At 38.4% G+C, this 21,253-nt stretch overlaps 2 protein-coding genes across 3 annotated transcripts; one reads left to right on the top strand and one right to left on the bottom strand.

Annotated features, from left to right (window-relative positions):
* Window positions 1-1,695: 1,695 nt before the first annotated feature.
* On the bottom strand, window positions 1,696-19,983 carry LOC143031808 (uncharacterized). 2 transcript variants are annotated; one of them, XM_076196113.1, is made up of 2 exons: window positions 19,722-19,983; window positions 1,696-4,378 (listed from the first exon to the last, which is right to left on the bottom strand). In XM_076196113.1, the coding sequence occupies exon 2, from the start codon at window positions 4,012-4,014 to the stop codon at window positions 2,632-2,634; it is 1,383 nt and encodes a 460-aa protein (XP_076052228.1). In that variant the 5' UTR covers window positions 4,015-4,378; window positions 19,722-19,983; the 3' UTR covers window positions 1,696-2,631. The 2 variants fall into 2 exon arrangements, with proteins under 2 accessions (XP_076052228.1, XP_076052229.1); XM_076196114.1 differs by lacking the exon at window positions 1,696-4,378 and adding an exon at window positions 7,194-9,685.
* On the top strand, window positions 15,545-15,979 carry LOC143030405 (uncharacterized). Its single transcript, XM_076193553.1, has one exon. It carries the CDS (start codon window positions 15,545-15,547, stop codon window positions 15,977-15,979), a length of 435 nt encoding a protein of 144 aa, XP_076049668.1.
* Window positions 19,984-21,253: the final 1,270 nt, after the last annotated feature.

Raw genomic sequence — 21,253 nt, 5'->3', positions numbered from 1 at the left:
GATTGGCAGTAATGGATTTAAATTGCACAAATTTAGATTAAAGGAGGAAATAGGCAAGAATTGGTTTACTAATTGGGAGGTCAACGAATGAAATAGAGTTAGTAACCATGTAGTGAGCGCTGAAACTATCAGTTGTACTAAGTAATGGTTAAACAGCTTTATGGATGGGAGTGATAGATGGTAATTCACATAGAACTGCCAAGTGTAGGCATTATATTCTCTTGCAGTCTCCTTCATTCTTATGTTCTTATTACATGTTCTCTTCAACAAGAACCCAATGTGTTGGATAAGAAATGAAATAGATGATATCCATATATTTCGATCACGGACTGTGATCCTCTTCAGTGGAATACATAGTGGAGCAAAAGGCATGTCTTATATACAGAGAAAGAAGAAGGAACATGGGCAGGGCTCAAGTGGCGTCTAATGCTTTGCGGGGCAAATCACCCGCCTTCACCAAAGATGGTAATAATTTATTGACTGCCCAGGTAGTAATACAGTCTGGTGACCATTGTCCATTTGAAATATTAAAATTAGGAAATTTATTTATCAAGGAGGATTCTATTATTTTCCTTTTGAAACTGCACTTTGAATTAAATTTTTTTTTTTGCCTTATTCCAATCCATACGATGGCCTTCCTTGTCTACGTGTTGGAAGACAGCGGAATTTTGTTGTGCATATTTAACTGAATTCTTGTGTTTTTACATTCTAGTGTGTAAATCTCTACCTGTTTGTCCCCAATATACCTTATTACAATCCGAGCATGGAAGTTTATAGACACCTTGATTTATTTCTTCTCTAGGTCTTTGATGTACATTAACTATTTTCTTGGACAAGTTATTGGGAAAACTAAAAACAAAGTTTATGTCTTTCTTTTGTAGAAATTGCGAACTATCATTTAAGGACTTATCATAAGGCAATTTGATAGAATTTTTGTCCCATACGAAATTCTTAGTGGAATGGGAAGTGGATCCATAGTGACTAATTTTGGCTTTGCTTAGGGCTCCATTTAAAAACCAATCAGGATACCCTATTCTTTTTAGTTGATTCCTAATGGCCGTTATCTCCATTTCCAAATGGACTACATAATCTGAGTACCCTCAGGAAAAGACCTGAGGCAACACTATATTTAATTATATCTGGATGATGGCTGAAAAAGTGTACATAACTCCCCGTATGTGTGGGTTTTCTGTACACTGTAAAAGACAAATGATCCTGATGTCGTATAAGTAGAATATCTAGAAATGGCAATCTATTATCCACCTCCCAAAACATTAGACGCCACTTGACCCCTGCCCATGTTCCTTCTTCTTTCTCTGTATATAAGACATGCCTTTTGCTCCACTACTCTGTATTCCACTGAGGAGGATCACAGTCCGTGATCGAAATATATGGATATCATCTATTTCATTTCTAGAAATTTACGAATGTGTTACGACATTACTTTGTAGATATGTTCTCTTATATAACCTTCGCTGATGTTGTCAACACTGCGCATTTGTGCGGAGCGCCAGGTAATCATTACGTAAATGGATCGGACGTCGAGAACGTACTTCCCCTATGTGTATCTCCTCAGTTCTCATACCACACAATCTATATAAAATCACACGATTCTTAATAAAATTACATTACAAATAATACAATATAATTTAAATAAAACTTTTAATTCTTATCAAAATACAACATACGGTTCAACACAAGACAGATAACCACATGCTATTTTTATCATAATCACGCAAGGGCATGACAATAGCAGACATTATTATTATTTTATTTATTATTGTTGTTATTATTATTATCAATATCAATATCACGTTCACTCTAGGGTGTCACACCTTTTGCCTTATAACTGATATCTCATGAGAGAGTATCAGCAAGGACATTTTGTAAAAATAACTTCCACCTAGTTAGATGAGTTTAGAAATATGCTTGTGTACAATTCCATTTTACAAGTCACTGACATATTCTCAAAATAACATCTTTGCTTTAACTCATTATTATGAAATTATACAATTTATTTGACAAATTCGATTTCATCGTGAAAACCTTGTGTACATTTTTTTCTTCATGAACTAGTTGTAAAATGTGTGTGCAGGCACACAGCTTAGAAGGAACAGTGTTCATTGCACAAATCACACTGGAATGGATTCTCACCAGCTTGAATCACCATGTGACATTTGGGAGACTTGTGTGGGTCCTCATATGCTTTGTGAGAGACTCCTTTTGTGAGAAAGCTGCATCGCACAGGTGGTGGAGAAAGTAGTGACCTCCACCATGCATGGTCCACAGGTACAAAGGCTATACAGGAATGGCTTCTCTCCAATACCTATCCTCATATACCTTGTGAGAGAAGTCTTATGTGAAAAACCAGAATCTAAAAGGTCAAACTGGAAAGGCTTCTCTCCTGTGTGAGTCTTCATATGCTGTGTGGGATAACCCTTTTGTGAACAAGCAGAGTTGCAGAGGTCACACTAGAAAACCTCTCCTGTGTGGCTCCTCATATGCTTTGTGAGATGATCCTTTTTTGAGAAATCTGCAATGCACAGGTCCCACTGGAAAGGCTTCTCTCCTGTGTGCGCCCTCATTTGCTTTTTAAGATTGCCCTCGTGTAAGGAAGCAAAACTGCACAGGTCACAATGGAAAGGTTTCTCTCCTTGTGTGGGTCCTGATATGGCTTGTGAGAGAACCCTTTAGTGAGAATGCAGAATCACACAAGTCACAATGGAAAGGCTTCTCTCCTGTGTGGGTCCTTATATGCTGTGTGAGAGAACCCTTTATTGAGAAAGCAGAATCACACAGGCCACACTGGAAAGGCTTCTCTCCTGAGTGGGTCCTCATATGCTGTACGAGATGTTCCTTTCGTGAAAAAGCAGAATCGCACAGGTCACATTGGAAAGGCTTCTCTCCTGTGTGAGTCCTCATATGCTTTGTAAGATTACCCTTTTGTGAGAAAGCAGAATCACACAGGTCACACTGGAAAGGCTTCTCTCCTGTGTGGGTCCTCATATGCTTTGTGAGACTACCCTTGTTCAAGAAAGCAGAATTGCACAGGTCACATTGGAAAGGCTTCTCTCCTGTGTGCGTCCTGATATGCATTGTGAGACCACCTTTTAGTGAGAAAGCAGAATCACACAGGCCACACTGGAAAGGCTTCTCTCCTGAGTGGGTCCTCATATGCTGTGTGAGATGTTCCTTTTGTGAAAAAGCAGAATCACACAGGTCACATTGGAAAGGCTTCTCTACTGTATGGGTCCTCATATGCTTTGTGAGAATACCCTTTTGTGAGAAAGCAGAATCACACAGGTCACATTGGAAAGGCTTCTCTCCATTATGGGTCCTCATATGCTTTGTGAGATCACACTTTTGTGAGAAAGCAGAATCACACATCTCACACTGGAAAGGCTTCTCTCCTGTGTAGGTCATCATATGAAATTTGAGATGATGCTTTTGTGAAAAAGCTGTATTGCAATGATTACACTGGAAAGGCTTTTCTCCTGTGTGGGTCCTCATATGGTTTGTGAGACCATCCTTTTGTGAAAAAGCAGAATTGCACAGGTCACACTGGAAAGGCTTCTCTCCTGTGTGGGTCCTCATATGTTTTGTGAGAGAACCCTTTTGTGAGAAAGCAGAATCACATAGGTCACACTGGAAAGGCTTCTCTCCTGTATGGGTCCTCATATGCTTTGCAAGAGTACCCTTGTGTAAGAAAGCAGAATCACACAGGTCACACTGGAAAGGCTTCTCTCCTGTGTGGGGCCTCATATGCTGTATGAGATGTTTCTTTCGCGAAAAAGCAGAATTGCACTGGTCACATTGGTAAAGCTTTTCTCCTGTGTGGGTCCTCATATGTTGTGTGAGAGAACTTTTTTTTGAGAAACCAGAATTGTACAGGTCACACTGGAAAGGCTTCTCTTTTGGGTGGGTCATCACGTGATCTTTGAGGAAACACTTTTGTGTGAAAGTTTTATTGCAAAGGACACACTGGAATGGCTTCTCTCCAGTGTGGGTGATCATATGAAATTTAAGATGATTCTTTCATAAGAAAGCTGCATTGCACAGGTCACATTTGTAAGGCTACTGTGTGGGTTCTCATATACTGTGTGAGAAAACCCTTTTGTAAGAATGCAAAATTGCACAGGTCACACTGGAATGTATTTTTCCTGTGAGGGTCCCCACATGATCTTTGAAGTGACTTTTGTACCATTTGAGATCATATTACACTAGAAAAGCTTCTCTTCAGTGTGGATCATCATGTGATATCTAAGATGATTTATGATATAGCTGTGCTGTAGATGTCACACCAGATCCTCTTCATCATGTCACACATATGGATTCTATGGATAGCTCTTCCAAAGGAAAGGTGATAGTTATCCTCTTCCTGGAAAAAATGTAATCATATGATTAACATCTAACTCTTTTAAATTGTGTAGTACACTATAATAGGATTATGAATGTTGTGTACACAAACCATTAAATATTCAAATACCTTTGTACCTAAACAGACCCTTTGTACTTGCCATAATATAGAAATACTAACAGATATGCTGTTTTTATATATTGCATTCTACTTTTTCATTAGAAATGTGCTGAAAACCATCCAATAGCTCCATGCATACTCACCCCATGACAACCAAAATGACTCAAATTTTGCTCAGGCTTTTTCATCATGTTACAATTTTTGGATGTGGGGAATGGCTCAGCTGGCCACAGCAGTCATATTTTAACATAATTCCACAACATTCTACGGTTGGGTTCACATGACCTTTGCACATGGCTTTACCAGAGATGATAGAAGACTAGGTAGAATTATAGACATAGAAAGGGAGATGAAATATAGGCATATTTCATAGAATTAAGAGATTACTGAGATAAAGAGAGAAATCATGGACCTAAAGAGTGAATACAATGTAATGTACAAAGACATGAGTGAATAAAAAAAGAATTAATCAAAGTAAAATTTGAAAAGGAAAGGATGAAAAACAAAGATACCACTAATAGTGAGGCCTTAAAAAAGAAGAGGTGAATGAACAAATTAAGGAGTTGACCAAGAAGGTTGGAGGAAATATGGGAGAGGAAGAACTATGGAAAATCAGAGAGGAATGGAAAAAGGACCAGGAAAACCAAAAGATAGTTTTTAAAGAAGTTATCCAACAACAAGTGCAAGAGAATACAAAAGAAACAGTTATTAAAGTAGTCAAAGAGAAAGAAAATTGGGTTACAGATACAGTGGGAAAAAAAAAGTGTATAGTAGTACACGGTATAAAGGAAAACTATAACTTAGACACTTGGAGAGAAAAAGAAGAGAAGGAAATAGCAAAAAAAATTCTGAAAGAAGTGCAAGGCAAAGAATAAGAAGTAGAAAAGGAAATAGAAGTGCATGGAATAGGGCAAAATGCAAAAGAAAAAATTACATACATACATATACCAAAGGCTTTTTCCCCCTTACATGGGGGGTAGCCAAAAAGAAAACGGCACAGAAACCACTCCCACCCATTCCATTTCCTATATGTTCCACTCCCCTCCACCCTCCTCCCTCTCTCTTATCTTGGCATTTCTTGGATGATGGGTCATCCCTGCATCCTGAGTCAGAAGCAGTGTCGCAAGGCACAGCACATCCACAGGAAGGCCGCTTCATAAATTTGGCGACCTCCCCTCCCCGTCCCCTCATGCAGAAAAGAAGACGGGGAGAAATCCCTTCAGGCTGCGTCAAATTTTTTCTCATACATACTTCCTCACCCCCCATCTCCCACCCACTCCGCCTCATGCATCACAGCATCATCCATATACAACCCTTCTCCACTCACCCCTATCTTTTGTCCCTCCCGTCCTTCCTCCACAGACATTCCTCTCTTTTGTAATGCCCCTTTCACTCCATCCATCCATCTCATCCTAGGACGCCCCTTCATATTCACTCCTTCCACCTCTGCCTTCCACACTTCTTTTACTAATCTTTCTTCACTCATTCTTTCCATGTGTCCAAACCATCCTAATACTCTTTCATCAACCCTATCTCCCAGCTCCCTTTCCACCCCTGTTCTCCTCATTTCTCACTCTAGCCTAGTAACCCCTATCATACTTTTCAGACATTTCATCTCAAACACATTCAAATTCCTTCTCTCTTCCTCTCTCATGTTCCATGTTTCTGCCCCGTACAGTGCTGTTGGCACAATCACTCCTTCATATAACCTCTTAGCATCCATTCCCAGATGTCTATTTCTCATTACACTTTTTAATCCACCAAGACATTTACTTGCTTCTCTCAATCTTCATTCTACCTCCACCCCCACTTCTCCCTTTCCTGCCACATTCGCACCCAAGTATCTAAAATTATCCACTTCCTCCAGTCTTTCACCCTTTATGCTCACTTCCAGCCTGCTGTCACTCTCTCCCCTTGTACATCAAATCACCTTACTTTTGCCAACATTTATCTTCAGATTCCTTCTTTCACACACCTCAAACTCTTTCACTAACTTCCTCAATCCCTCCTCTGATCCTGCTACAAACTAAGATCACAAATGTTAGCAGAAGTATTAGTAAAAGCAGGAAAGTTGTCAAATAGTGAATAGTGGATAAAAAAAAAATGAATGATGAGGAAGAGACAAGACACTAAGAATTGAAGCTAAAGAATGGATAGAAAAGAAATAGTTTATTGGAGAATACTAGACATGAGGCTGAGAAAATGGCATATTCAAGAAAAAGAAACCAAAAGAATAGAGAACAGGATAGAGAAGGAAAAAAATAAAAGTGACTTATATGGAGGTGTGCTGATTCCATTTTTGTTGTTGTTGTTGTTGTTGATGCCAATGTCTATTCCGATTCACACTTAATTGCCAATGCTGATACCATGGCCAATTCCTATTAACTCTTAGTTGTCAATGCTGATTCCAATTTATATAATTATGGTATATCAGTTTTTAATATAAAGTAATTAAACTATGATTTTTACTTGCTTCATAATGTATGTAGATTTATACATGACAGTTGTTAAGCTGTTGGATGCTAGTGATTGAACTTAATGAAGTGCTTATTGATTCATTTTATAATTGTCAATTTGTGATTGTATTATTTTCTATCAGTTGGAAAAGAGGTTAAAAATGACCTATTTCATAGATTTTGACATAACTACTAACTTTAAGTAACTTGAATAATTTAATACATGGTTTTAATAAAACAGATGTGCAGGGTGTAAAATTTATTAATCAGTTTCTTGATCCTAATCTAATAGTAAAACCTAAACTAACTCAGGATCTACTATCTAATATTTGACCCATCTGCTGGACCTAGTACAATGCAGCTGCTGGAATGGCACAGCCATGACTATGTGGACTGCCTTCACTGCATGGCTGCTACACACTTCACCAGGTTTGTCAAGGATAACCTTATAGCTACACTTGCTCAATGGCTACTACCTTTATCAAACAACTGCAAATGAAAATGAAAAACTGGGACAACTACAAATTAGACTGGAACTGGAGCAACTACAAACTGGTGTAAAACCAGAAGTTAACTGGTCAAACTGTATTATGAGTCAAATCCAACTGGCTACAACTAAATCTAAACAGCAACCAGGCAAGTGAACAGCTTTAAATAGATAAGGCAAAGAGTGCCATCTACAACTAATTTGTCATATGCATAGACTGCAAATTAATTCAGGTAAATACTCATATTTCATGGAATCAAACAGCTTAGGTCTGTCTTAAAAGGAGAACAATTAAAAATTGTTGTACACAAACAGAGGACAAATACATTATAAAGTCAATTGTGAGAATTAATTTTGTTCAGACTAGAATGACCTTACAGGTAAAACAAAGGTAACACCACACTGAATTCTAAGTGCATAGGCATCACTTGCATAATTGCTTTTCTGCTGGCTTAATGCGAGTCATTGGAAAAGTGTGATCTTTTCATCATGCAAGTCATACAGGAATGTCTTCTCTCCAATGTCCATCCTCATATACCTTGTAAGAGAAGTCTTATGTGAAAAATCAGAATCAAAGAGGTCACACTGGAAAGGTTTCTCTCCTGTGTGAGTCTTCATATGCTATGTGGTATAACCCTTTCGTGAAAAAGCAGAGTCGCACAGGTTACTAGAAAACCTCTCCTGCGTGGCTCCTCATATGTTTTGTGAGAGAATCCTTTCTTGAGAAAGCTGCATTGCACAGGTTGCATTGGAAAGGCTCCTCTCCTGTGTGGGTCCATATATGTTTTGTGAGATTATCCTGTTTTGAGAAAGCTAAACTGCACAGGTCACACTGGAAAGGCTTCTCTCTAGTGTGGGTTCTCATATGCTTTGCGAAATTTCCCTTTTGTGAGAAAGCAGAATTGCACAGTTCACACTGGAAAGGCTTCTCTCCTGTGTGGGTCCTAATATGCTGTGTGAGAGAACACTTTAGTGAGAAAGCAGAATTGCACAGGTCACACTGGAAAGGCTTCTCTCCTGTGTGGGTCCTCATATGCTTTGCAAGATTACCCTTTTCTGAGAAAACAGAATCACACAGGTCACAATGAAAAGGTTTCTCTCCTGAGTGGGTCCTCATATGCCTTGTAAGATCACCCCTTAGTGAAAAAGCAGAATCACACAGGTCACATTGGAAAGGTTTCTCTCCTGTGTGGGTCCTTATATGCCTTGTGAGAACACCCTTTTGTGAGAAAGCAGAATCACACAGGTTGCATTGGAAAGGCTTTTCTCCTGTGTGGATCTTCATATGCTTTGCGAGACTACATTTTTCTGAGAAAGCAGAAGCACACAGATCACATTGGAAAGGCTTCTCTCCTGTGTGGGTCCTCATATGCCTTGTGAGAGTACCCTTTAGTGAGAAAGCAGAGTCACACAGGTTGCATTTGAAAGGCTTCTCTCCTGTGTGGGTCCTTATATGCTTTGTGAGATCACCTTTTTGTGAGAAAGCAGAATTGCACAGGTCACACTGGAAAGGCTTCTCTCCTGTGTGGGTCCTCATATGTTTTGAGAGATTACCCTTTTCTGTGAAAGCAGATTCACACAGGTCACATTGGAAAGGCTTCTCTCCTGTGTGGGTCCTCATATGCTTTGTGAGATCACCCTTTAGTGAGAAAGCATAATCACAAAGGTGACACTGGAAAGGCTTCTCTCCTGTGTGGGTCTTCATATGCCTTGTGAGAAAACTCTTTAATGAGAAAGCAGAATCACACAGTTCACATTGGAAAGATTTCTCTCCTGTGTAGGTCCTCACATGCTGTGTGAGAGAACTCTTTTGTGAGTAAGCAGGATTGCACAGGTTGTATTGAAAAAGCTTCTCTCCTGTGTGGGTCATCATGTGATCTTTGAGTAAACACTTTTATGTGAAAGTTTTATTGCACAGGCTACACTGGAATAGCTTCTCTCCAGTGTGGGTGATCATATAAAATTTGAGATGATTCTTTCATAAGAAAGCTGCATTGCACATGTCACAATGGAAAGTCTCCTGTGAGGGTCACCACATGATCTTTGAAGTGACTTTTGTACTATTTGAGATCACACTTTTGTGAGAAAGCAGAATTGCATTGGTCACACTGGAAAGGTTTCTCTCCAGTGTGGGTCATCACATGATATCTAAGATGATTCATGATATAGCTGTGCTGTAGTTGTCCCACCAGATCCTTTTCATCATGTGACACATATGGATTCTATGATAGTTCATTCAAAGGAATGGTAATAGTTACCTTCTTCCTGGAAGAAATGTAATCATATGATTGACATCTAACTCTATGAAATTGTGTAATACACTATAGTAGGATTGTGAATACTGTGTACACAAACCATTTAATATTCTAGCCCCTTTGTACCTAAACAGACCCTTTGTACTTATCATAATGTAACATAAAATAGATATAAATACTAACAGATATGGTGCTATTACATATTGCATTCTACTTTTTCGTCAGAAATGTGCTGAAATCCATCCAGTAGCTACATGCATACTCACCCCACCACAAATGGAATGACTCAAATTTTGCTGTTTTTTTTTCATAATGTCAGGAGATTTGGAAGTGGGGAACAGCCCAGCTGGCCACAGCAGACATATTTTAACACAACTCCATAACATTCTATGTTTGGGCTTACATGACCAGAATCTAAATATGACCAACTCTAGAATGGTTTATTCAGTTCATCTCATTTGACCCAAATAAGTGATGCAAGTCACATCTTTTCAGATACTCCGGTAAGTGGTGTACCTGTGTTACTATTTCAGAATAACATGATGAATTTGTAGAGGAGCTTTCCATATTTTATCTTGTCACATTAAGTAAAATACCTGTTTGTCTAATAGAAAATAAATATTGGATATACCTATTAAAACAATATCAACAATCATGATGTAATTAGGAAGTAACTGCTATCAAAGGTGTAATCTCAGTAAATGTGGAAATAGTAAGAAGACAATGTATAATGTGAGAATTAGTGCTTAACGTTTCAACCCACAGGTGATTTAAATACCTTCTCCCCATTCTCCTCTCTTCACTCCCAAGATCCTCCTAGCTACACTCCCAAACTCAAACTTGCCCCTCCCTTTCAACTTAGTTTCACTCAGTGCCAACACTCATCTTTCTTCTCACAAACATACTATCTCTTCCATTTTACTCTCATCTGCATCACATCCACATCCATTAAAAGACCCTTAGGGTACTTGTTGGAAAACTCCTCCCAGACCCTCTTATGAATTTACATATTTTAAGAACATAAGAATGAAGGAGACTGCAAGAGACCATAAGGCCTACACTAGGCAGCTCCGTATCCATCACCACCTGTCATCCCCATTCATAAAGTCATCTAATCGTTAATTAAAACAACTGATAGTTTCAGTGCTTACTACATGGTTACTAAGTTTATTCCATTCGTCGACCACCCTATTAGTAAACCAATTACAAAGGCGGAGCATGCCGACAATTCTTGCCTATATTCTTTTTAAATCTAAATCTGTCCAGTTTATAACCATTACTGCGAGTCCTGCCCTGTTGTTTTGATGTAATGACCTTGTTTGCATCATCTTTGTAAAAGCCTTTGATCCACTTGAACACCTCTATTAGATCACCCCACACTCTGCATCTATCAATAGAGTGTAAGTTAAGGTGCCTAAGCCTCTCTTCGTAAGGCAAATTTCTGAGTCCATGTATCATTTTGGTCATTCTTCTCTGTACTGATTCTAGTGAATTGATGTCCATTCTGTAGGACAGAGACCAAAACTGTACCACATAGTCAAGGATGGGTCTAGCTATCGCTAGATAGAGTTTAATAATTACCTCTGCATTTCTATTCATTACCATCCTAGAAATGAAACCTAATGTTCTGTTATCTTTATTTCTGGCGCTAATGCACTGCTTCCTGGTTTTAAGGTCCGTACTCACCAGAACTCCCAAATCTCTCTCGCACTCTGATTTTTCTAAAAACGTGTTATCTAAGATGTATCTATTTTTGGGGTTGTGTAGCCTTACATTTAACACGCTACACTTAGAGATATTGAAGTTCATTTGCCATTTCTCTGACCATGTTAACAATTTATCAAGATCATTCTGCAGAATCTCTGCGTCGTCTCCTGACCAAATTAGGCGTCCTATTTTAGTGTCATCCTGAAACCTACTAACATCACTATTTATCCCATTGCTTAAGTCATTTATGTACATAATGAACAACAAGGGACTCAAAACTGAGCCCTGGAGGACCCCGGTAGTAACATTGTCCCACATAGGTTTTCTTCCATTTATGGTGACCCGCTGTTTTCTGTTACTAATCCAAGCTCTAATCCATTCTAACACTTTCCCTAGTATGCCATGGGCTTTGATTTTATTTAGTAGTCTCTGGTGAGGCACCTTGTCGAATGCTTTGCTAAAGTCAAGGTAAATAACATCGTAATTTTCATTGTTATCTGACGCCTTATATACTTTAGTGTAAAAGGATAGAAGATTAGTCACACATGACTTATCCTTGGAAAAACCATGCTGTGAATCACGAATTAAATTATGCCCTTTGATGTGTTCTCTGAGTCTATTTACTATTATTGATTCAAGCATTTTTCCTATAACTGATGTCAAACTGATTGGCCTGTAGTTGCATATGGATGATCTATCTCCCTTCTTAAAAACAGAAACAATGTTTGTCTGCCTCCAAGCAGTTGGCACAAAACCAGTGTCTACCGATTTATTGAATATTTCAGTTAACTGGTCGCAATTTCAAATTTACACTCCTTAAGCATTCTTGGAAAAATTTCATCTGGACCCGGAGATTTGTAGCTTTGTCTTTCAATCTGCTTGACTACTTCTTCTTTATTAATGCTGATATTAGATAGACTACTTTCTTCATCCCCTCTGTAAATCGGATTGCAATCAGGTACTTTATCTAACCTCTCATTAGTAAACACAGATAGAAAATAACTGTTAAACTCTTCACTCATTTTTTCCTCCGATTCTATCATGTCATTTTCATTGTTTTTAATTGGTCCTATTCTTTCTTTATTTTTTGTTCTATAGAGGTGAAAGAAACCCTTTTGGGTTGGATTTTGTTTGACTGGCCACCTTGATTTCATAATTACGTTTTGCAGTACATGTATTCCTTTTAACCAGCTTTGCCATTTCTTTATATCTTGATCTAAGGTGTGATTCCCCGTTTTTTATTTTTACGTAAAGTCCTCTCTTCATTCCGATCTCATGTTTCAATCTGTCCGTCATCCATTTGGGAGTATTACTATTTTTCCGTATTGACTTTAGGGGGATAAATGTGTTTTGTGCATTAATAATTAGATCAGTTAGATTGCTATACATTTCTCCTAAATCGCTGACCTGACTGTTGGGCCCTCGCCCCAAAATGACCTGACCTGAGGTATGCATATTACCCTCCGTGACCCAGCTCTTGGTAACGACCTGGCTTTCAGCCCCACTACAAGAAACGACAATGTCTGAAACGTCCGCATGACATTTCGTATTCAATTTCAAATAGGTTTTTATATTGTCAAAGTTTGCTTTCCTGAAGTCTGGTACTTGAACGTTATTCGTACTTTTTAATTTTTCCCAAATAACATTAAATCTTATTTCTTGATGATTGCTAGAGCCTAGACTATCTCCCACTATTATGCTGCTAATTTGGTGCTCATTATTTGTTAAAATTAAGTCCAGGGTATTTTATCCCCTCGTAGGATCGGTAATCACTTGTTTTAGGAAATTATCCTGTACCACATCTAGGAATTTCTTCGCTTCATGATCTCCTGTTAAAGTTTCCCAGTCAATGTTTCTATAGTCAAAATCTCCCACGATCACAACGTTTTTGTACTGGGGCGCTCTGTGAATTTCATGAATCAGGGGATCAGTCTGCTCAATGCTGAGGTTAGGAGGTCTATACAAGATGCCAATAATAACTTTCTTATTCTTGCCTATAATCTCTCCCCAAATAGATTCCGTACAGTCCTCTTCCTTAATCAAATTGTTGATAATACAGTTCAAAGTATTTTTAACAAAAAGTGCTACACCTCCCCCATTCCTGCCAACCTTATCCTTATGAAAAAACTTATATCCTTCTATTTCGACTTCCGGAAGGAAATGTTTATCAGCCATGTTGATCCAGGATTCAGTAATAGCTATAATATCGAAATTTTCTACACATGCTTTACCTCGCAGAAAATAAATTTGGTTAATTATGCTCCTGCTATTTGTATAGTAAACCTTAAGTTTATCTTCCCACCACCTGTTTTGGTGATACTTTTCACAGTCCCTCTCTAAGTTGCTTCTATTGCCTAAACTATATTCCGATACTTCCCCCCCCTACACCCACGTAATCTATCCAAAAAAACCCTATAGGATGCCTACTTCTCACTCAAGGGATTCAGCAAGGAGCCGAAATCCTCTGGGAGACAAGTGCACCCCGTCCCTTTTGTATAGGTGATTCTTACCATAAAAGCGGTCCCAGTTGTCGACAAATGCCCATCCACTGGCCTTACAATGTTTTGCCAGCCTGCAATTCATTGCAATAGCCCTGGAATGCCACATGCCTCCAACTCTACGCCTCAGAAGGATTCCACATACAACAGGAACACCTCCCCTATTTCTAATCTTGTCTAGCGCATCCTGATACCGCACAAATAATTCCTCACTCCCTAATTTACCTATATCATTTCCCCCGGCACTTAAGCAAACTACTGGGTCCTTACCTTCCCCTACTAGACACTCTTCAATCCTATCTCTAACATCACCTATGCCCGCACCGGGGAAACACACCTGCGTCCTATGTTTCCTATCTTTATCACTTGGCTGTCTCCTACTACCAAAATCATACCTGTGGGCAGGGATCCAGCATCAAGGAAGATCCAACCAACTACAGACCGGTCTCCCTGACAAGCACAGTAGCAAAAATTTGTGAAAAGGTCATAAAAAATAGATGGGTTAAACATTTGAAAGAAAAAATTATATTGAATCCAAATCAATTTGGATTCAGACAAGGAAGATCATGTACAACTAACTTGATTTGCTTCTATTCAAGATTAATAGAAATAATACAAGGGAGATGGTTGGGCAGACTGTGCCTTTCTGGACCTACAAAAGGACCACACAAGAAACTAATAAGGAAAATAGAGTCAATAGGTTGCATCAGAGGAAAATTATTGGAATGGATGAAAGACTTCCTGACTGGGAGGAAAATGAGAGTAGTAATTAGAGATGAATTCTCAAATTGGGAAGAAATGATAAGTGGTGTCCCGCAGGGATCAGTACTGGCCCCGATCATGTTTGCCAGATACATAAATGACATGGATGAAAGAGTAGTGTTATATGAATTTCTTTGCAGATAACACAAAAAATACTAAAGAAAGTAAGAACGGAGGAGGATTGCAACTCATTACAACAAGACTTGGACAAGATCTGGAAATAGACTCAAAAAAAGGGAAATTAAATTCACTATCAAGAAATGTAGTATAATGGAATTTGGAAAAAGTAAAAACAGAATAGCGAGAGATTATAAAAATGGTGAAGAAGAGTTAAAAAAAGTAAACTCGGAAAAAGACCTTGGAGTGGTGATCAGCAAAGACATGACACAAGACAAACATATTAATAAAATAGTCAGAGAAACCTACAATTTACTGAGGTCAATAAAAGTGGCATAAGTCTTTTTGGGATGGCAAAGCAAAACATGAAAGTGCAGTAGAAGCTAGAATTGCTGCCTACAGCCAAAACCAAGGGCTACTATACCCATTGACAAAAGATCAAAATGTCCATACCACGGTTAAAATAGTGATATACAAGAGTATTCTTAACCCCTTCCATACGGTGCCGCACACGTAGGCGTCATGGACTTAGATCTCGGTGGCAGCAGCCAATGCCAGCCGTACGACGTGTCGTAATAATACTCGCATCATAAAATATAGTCACCGCTTATATCAATCGTTCTCTCTTCACCCGTGAATTTTGATAACCATAGAAAATGCGATTACAAAAGAATTAGAAAGAATGTCATTATGGAGGGGCGACTACAATAAATATAATCAAGACGCCGATATGGCAGCCTCGCGAATACACTCGCTCCCCATGACGCCTACGTGTGCGGCACCGTATGGAAGGGGTTAAACCCATATTGACATATGGATGTGAATCTTGGACTTTAACAACAAAGACCAGCAGCAAAGTCCAAGCAGCAGAAATGAGAGCATTGAGACTCATCAAGGGGGTTACGAGGTTTGACCACATACGCAATGATGCAATTAGGCAAGAGTTGGAGGTAGAGAGCATCTTAGAGTTTGTAGAACATGCACAACTAAGATGGTTTGGACATGTTGAACGAATGGATCAGGAGAGGACACCAAAGAGATGGCTTTATTGGACACCAACCGGCAAGCGACCCGTTGGACGACCCAGAAAGAGATGGATAATGAATATTGACGATGGGCTACGCCGATGGGGCACAACGCTTGAACATGTACATCAAAACTGGATCTTCGACGAAAGGGGAAGTTGGTGGTCTCTCATACTGACAGGTGGTGACGCCTAACAGGAGTCTGGTAAATGGTAGAAGTAAAAGGATGAGGAAATTACCAATTTTTTTTTAACTGCACTAATAAGACACTTGAGTATGCAGCAACACTATGGACACCCAATACAAAAAAAAATATATATATATATATATATATATATAATTAGAAGGAATACAAAGAGCAACAACAAAACTGGCACCAACTCTTTCCAAAATGACATATGAACAAAGACTGCCCAAATCAGAATTACCAACTCTGTAACAAAGGAGGGAAAGAGGAGACCTACTATCTATAGAATTATGAAAGGAGTGGAAATCTTAGATAAGAATGATTTATTGAAATGGGACAATGGAAAAACAAGAGGACATGAAAAGAAACTCAAAAAATATAATTACAGAAGAGATCTGAAAAAAAAAAGCTTCCCACACAGAGTGATAGATACCTGGAACAAATTAGACAAAGAAACAGTGTGTGCGAACACTACTCAAGATTTTAAGAAAAAACTTGATGCTGAAAGATACAAAGACGGGTCACCACGAGCATAGCTCCCTTCCCGTATAATACAACTAGGCAAATACAAATTGACATACAAAGATTGTCCAAATTGGAACTACCAACTCTGGAACAAAGAAGAGAAAGAGGAGATCTACTGATTATACAATCATGAAAGGAATAGAAATCCCAGATAGAGATGATTTATCAAAGTGGGACAACAGAAAAACAAGAGGACAAGAAAAGAATCTCAAAAAGGATAATTATAAAAGAAATCTGAAAAAGGCTTGCTTCCCACACAGAGTGGTGGATACCTGGAATAAATTAGATAAGGCAACAGTGTGTGCAAACACTATTCAAGAATTTAAGAACAAATTTGATGCTGCAAGATAGAAAGACGGGTCACCACAAGCAAAGGTTTCTGTATAATACAAATAGGTAAATACACACACACACACACACACACATATATATATATATATACATACACACACACACACACTGTGACACTATGGACAGCCAGTATAAAGAATAATATAAGGAAAATAGAAAGAATCCAAAGAACAACAACAAAGATGGCCTCAACACTTTCAAAATTGACATACGAGCAAAGATTGTCCAAACTGGAACTACCAACACTGGAACAGAGAAGAGAAAGAGGCAATCTATTAGCCATATACAGAATCATGAAAGGCATGGAAGTCCTTGACAGAGAAGACTTATTAAAGTGAGATAGAAGAAAAACAAGGGAACATGAAAAGAAACTCAAAAAGGATAATTATAGAATAAAAAAATAAAAAAAATCCACACAGAATGGTGGATGTCTGGAACAAATTGGATGAAACAATAGTGTGTGCAAATACCACACAAGACTCTAAGAACAAACTAGATGTTGCGAGATACAAAGATGGGTCACCACAAGCATAGCTCCCCTTCCCGTATAATATAACTAGGAAAATACAAAGTAAATACACTCACAAACATTTATATATATATATATATATATATATATATATGTATATATCATATATTTATATGTATATAAACATATACATACACAAACATATATATATATATATATATATATATATATATATATATATATATATATATATATATATATATATATATATATATGAGGCTACGGCCGTGGAAGGGGGACAACCTGCACACACCTACTTTTGAGATAATTGCACTTTAAAGTTTATTGCTGATTACTACAAGGAAAACAGTCTAAATGTATAACTATTATACATCAAAAGAAAGGTCTATGGTAGTTTGTCATGTCATGTGGTTTTAAATATATATATATATTTATTCTATTTTTGGTTACAGCCGCATTTTATTCTCCCCTACTCCATAACTTTTTAAAGTGTATGGTATAAGAGGTAGTATGTTATTTAATTTTTTATGTGTTATGGTTGACTCTCATCCTTTATACTGGCTTGAGACAGTTAAATTCATTGTCAAGAACAACCCTCTATGTTCCTGACACCCTTAGTGGATTTACCAACCCATTCCCCATCCTACCACCAATAAACAAAGTTGGTGGTCACAATAGTGATGGAATTTACTGTAACACTTTGATGACATCATGTAGGACACAGCAAAAAGTGGCTTGTCCCTCTTCCGTGGCTGGCTGAGCAAGTTAGTCTGCCCCATACTTCGCACCAATTCACATGACTTTGTACTTTATTCCATCAGAATGGTCAAATTTCCTCTGGCCAACCCTTACACAAGACTTTTACACTCTTCAAGAACAGCTCGGTGCCTCTAACTCAAAACCAACAAATTTGAGGGTTGTCCCCCTTCTGCAACTGTAGCCTCATACATATACCAAGGGCTTTTTCTCCTTTATAAGGGAGGTAGCTAAGTCAAAAAAGCACCCACCCACTCCCAGCCATTTCACTGCCATCCACCACCCTTTCCTCCCTCTCATCTTAGCTCATCATGGATGAAGGGTCATCCCTGAATCCCTTCCACTGCTCTGGGTCAGAAGCAATGCAGCAAGACACAGTACATCCATGACAAGGCTGCTTCACTTAATTGGTGACACCCCTCTCTATCACCCTCATACTGAAAAAGAGATGTTAAATCTGGCTTCTACTGTAACACAATACAAAAGGAGACTTGATCAATTTTGGGCAAATCAGGAGACTAAATTTAATTTTGAGTTAAGTCTTATTTTAGTGGACACAACTGGTCAAGGTCAATTGGGGGAAGACACAATTCAAAGGCCTGACCTATCCCAAACTGAAAGTGATCTGGACATATAGGTCACATGACCTGTATCCAGTATCTATATAAGACTACAAAACGGAGGGTATGAGTACTCATACTATAATGCAATGACTTCTAATTGATATAATATGGATGTGTGGAGTGAATATCACGAAGGTTTTTACTCACAAGAATATCATAATCAGTGCACAATGAATTCCAAGTGAACTTTATGAATTCTTGATTTTCCTACTGAAGAAGTCAGAAGACTGAATGGAGATCCACCCCCCAATAAGAATGTAAAAACAATGTAAGTAAACAGGATACACACATTGATATTTATAGGTGCTTGCCAGTCTTAACTTTTTTTAACCACTACCAATGATAATATTAATTTAATCATATATGGCACTCAAAATACTCACAATGATGAGAGCTACCCAATGATAGAGTTAATGTTGTAATATACAAAAAATTTTGCCATTCTCAATTTTCTAAAAATTGCTACCAACATTACCATTATTTTGTGATACTTATATATGGGGTTTAAAATACTCATTTATAAGAGAGGCAAGTTGTGTTGCAGTGCTACCCGACCTGACCTAACCTAACCCTTGGTAAATATTATTTATAAAGATGTCCACTACCTCAATTTTTTTTATTAAATAGCTATTGACATTACTATTAGTTTGCAGTACTTACATCTAGGGTTAAAAATACTCGGAATGATAAGAGACAACTGACCATATAATTGCAGATGCCAGGCTGGCAGACATCTTGATAAATACCACAATGGAAATAAGCTTACATGCTTTTTTTGTGTTATTCTCGACAATTGTATATTCATTTCGAACTATGTGTTCTTCTCATTATCAGTACTTCATGTACATTGATTCTTTGCCAAATAAACTTATTGTTGTTATTATCACACTTTACCCCTGCTCAGAATGCCAAATACACTACTAAACGAGAATTGAAGTGTAGGAAATGCCAAAACTAAACACACTACGCATGCACTAAGCTACTTTACTATATGACTTCACTTACAAATTCAAGAAAGACACACTTGTTTGGCCTGTACAATGCACTGTCACGAAAACAAGCTCTTTAATTAATTAACTGAGGGAGTGGAACGCAAAGTGACATTCTATGACGTCATATGTAAATAAACAATTCCAGGGACTTGAAGAATAATGGAGCAATATAAGAGAGATTGAAGTAGATACTGACAATGACAAATTAATGGCAGGAAAATTCTTAATCGGGAAAGCAAAAGTAGATGTTTAAAAGAAGCTACACAAATTTTGGAGAATAAGAGAATAGATGAAGGAAGCGGGTGGAGTATAGACAAAGGAAACAAAACACAAACGAAGCGCTTTGTAGGGTAAGAAATTGTTACATATTCTCGCGGTCGGATATCCGGGTTATCGGTCTTGGCAAGCAGGCCGACATATTTGATTGGGGGAATCCAACAACAAACGTGATAGAGAGTGCGCTCAGTTAGACATCTCATGCCCGCCCTGAAATGCGGTCGTAAGTTCCTGGCCATGGTCGATTAAGAGGCTAAAATTCTAACTTCCCGTCGATCAAGTCATTTGATAATTTACAGATTTGAATGGCAAAATTTCAAAGAATGTATATACTGGTCAAATAAAGCTACAAACTTCATATCTGATCATACCTGTTTTGGTCGGTTATTAGGTAGACCGTCACCAGGGAATATTAATAAATTTACTGCATAAGAATAGATATTGGTAATGAAGACGGAAATTATATGAAATAGTATACTTTGGTGTACGTGATCTACGTATATCTTAAGTGGACACCAACAAGGAACGTTCATAAATTTATTGTATAAGATGTCACAATTTTTTAAATTGTGACACCCGGCTCGCTGTCTCCCCTTCCCATTTTCTCGTCTGATTTCTCACCGTTTCGGCCCTTCATTCCCTATACTCGGGGGAATTACCAGAGTCCTTAAGACTTCTAGTAGCTATATCCTGTCCTTTCGCCTTCTCCTTATCCTCTTCAACTGTTGTGCCATTTTGACAATCAATTTCAGTGCCTTAACGAAGGGAGAGACTTCTAATTATCTAGAAACACCCCCCCCCTTTAGATTCGTGCTCCCATAGCCAAGCTCAACGGTTTTCGCGCCCAAACAAACCCCCTACCCCCCCTGCTCGCTGCCACATATTTGTTTTAAGCTAGGCAATTAGAATAATTAGAATTGTATCTAACCCGCTCGTGAACAGTGTCTACCTCAAGGAACAATTGGAACTGTGTCACCTCCCACATGAACATTATTCGTAGTACCCTTCACAACTAGGGACGGAGACGTAGAACTATTGGCAACGTCGGAAGCCGGCTAGCGGGCATGTTGACCTGACCTGCCGCAGGACACAAAGCAGTCTAAGCATCGAGTTCATCAAAGGAGGTCGGACAGCTCGTTCTCGGAAGTTCAATCGTGTCCTTTCCTCCCTCATGTGACTGTTGGGGATTTTCATCCTTGTGAGCCAATCGAGTGTCGATTATTTGGGTACAAACCCCTCAAGCAAAAACTCTATGAGTGCAGTGCGATT

The sequence above is a fragment of the Oratosquilla oratoria genome, chromosome 12 (genome assembly GCF_046742065.1).
Source record: "Oratosquilla oratoria isolate Oo_2021 chromosome 12, ASM4674206v1, whole genome shotgun sequence".
Classification (NCBI taxonomy): Eukaryota; Metazoa; Arthropoda; class Malacostraca; order Stomatopoda; family Squillidae; genus Oratosquilla; species Oratosquilla oratoria.
Note: the sequence above shows the minus strand (reverse complement) of the source record. Positions and strands in the feature narration are given on the sequence as shown.

What these genes read in the sequence shown, in the direction of transcription:
- LOC143030405 (XM_076193553.1), top strand. Translation starts at nt 15,545, where the DNA reads ATGGAAGGGGTTAAACCCATATTGACATATGGATGTGAATCTTGGACT.
- LOC143031808 (XM_076196113.1), bottom strand. Translation starts at nt 4,014, where the DNA reads ATGATCACCCACACTGGAGAGAAGCCATTCCAGTGTGTCCTTTGCAAT.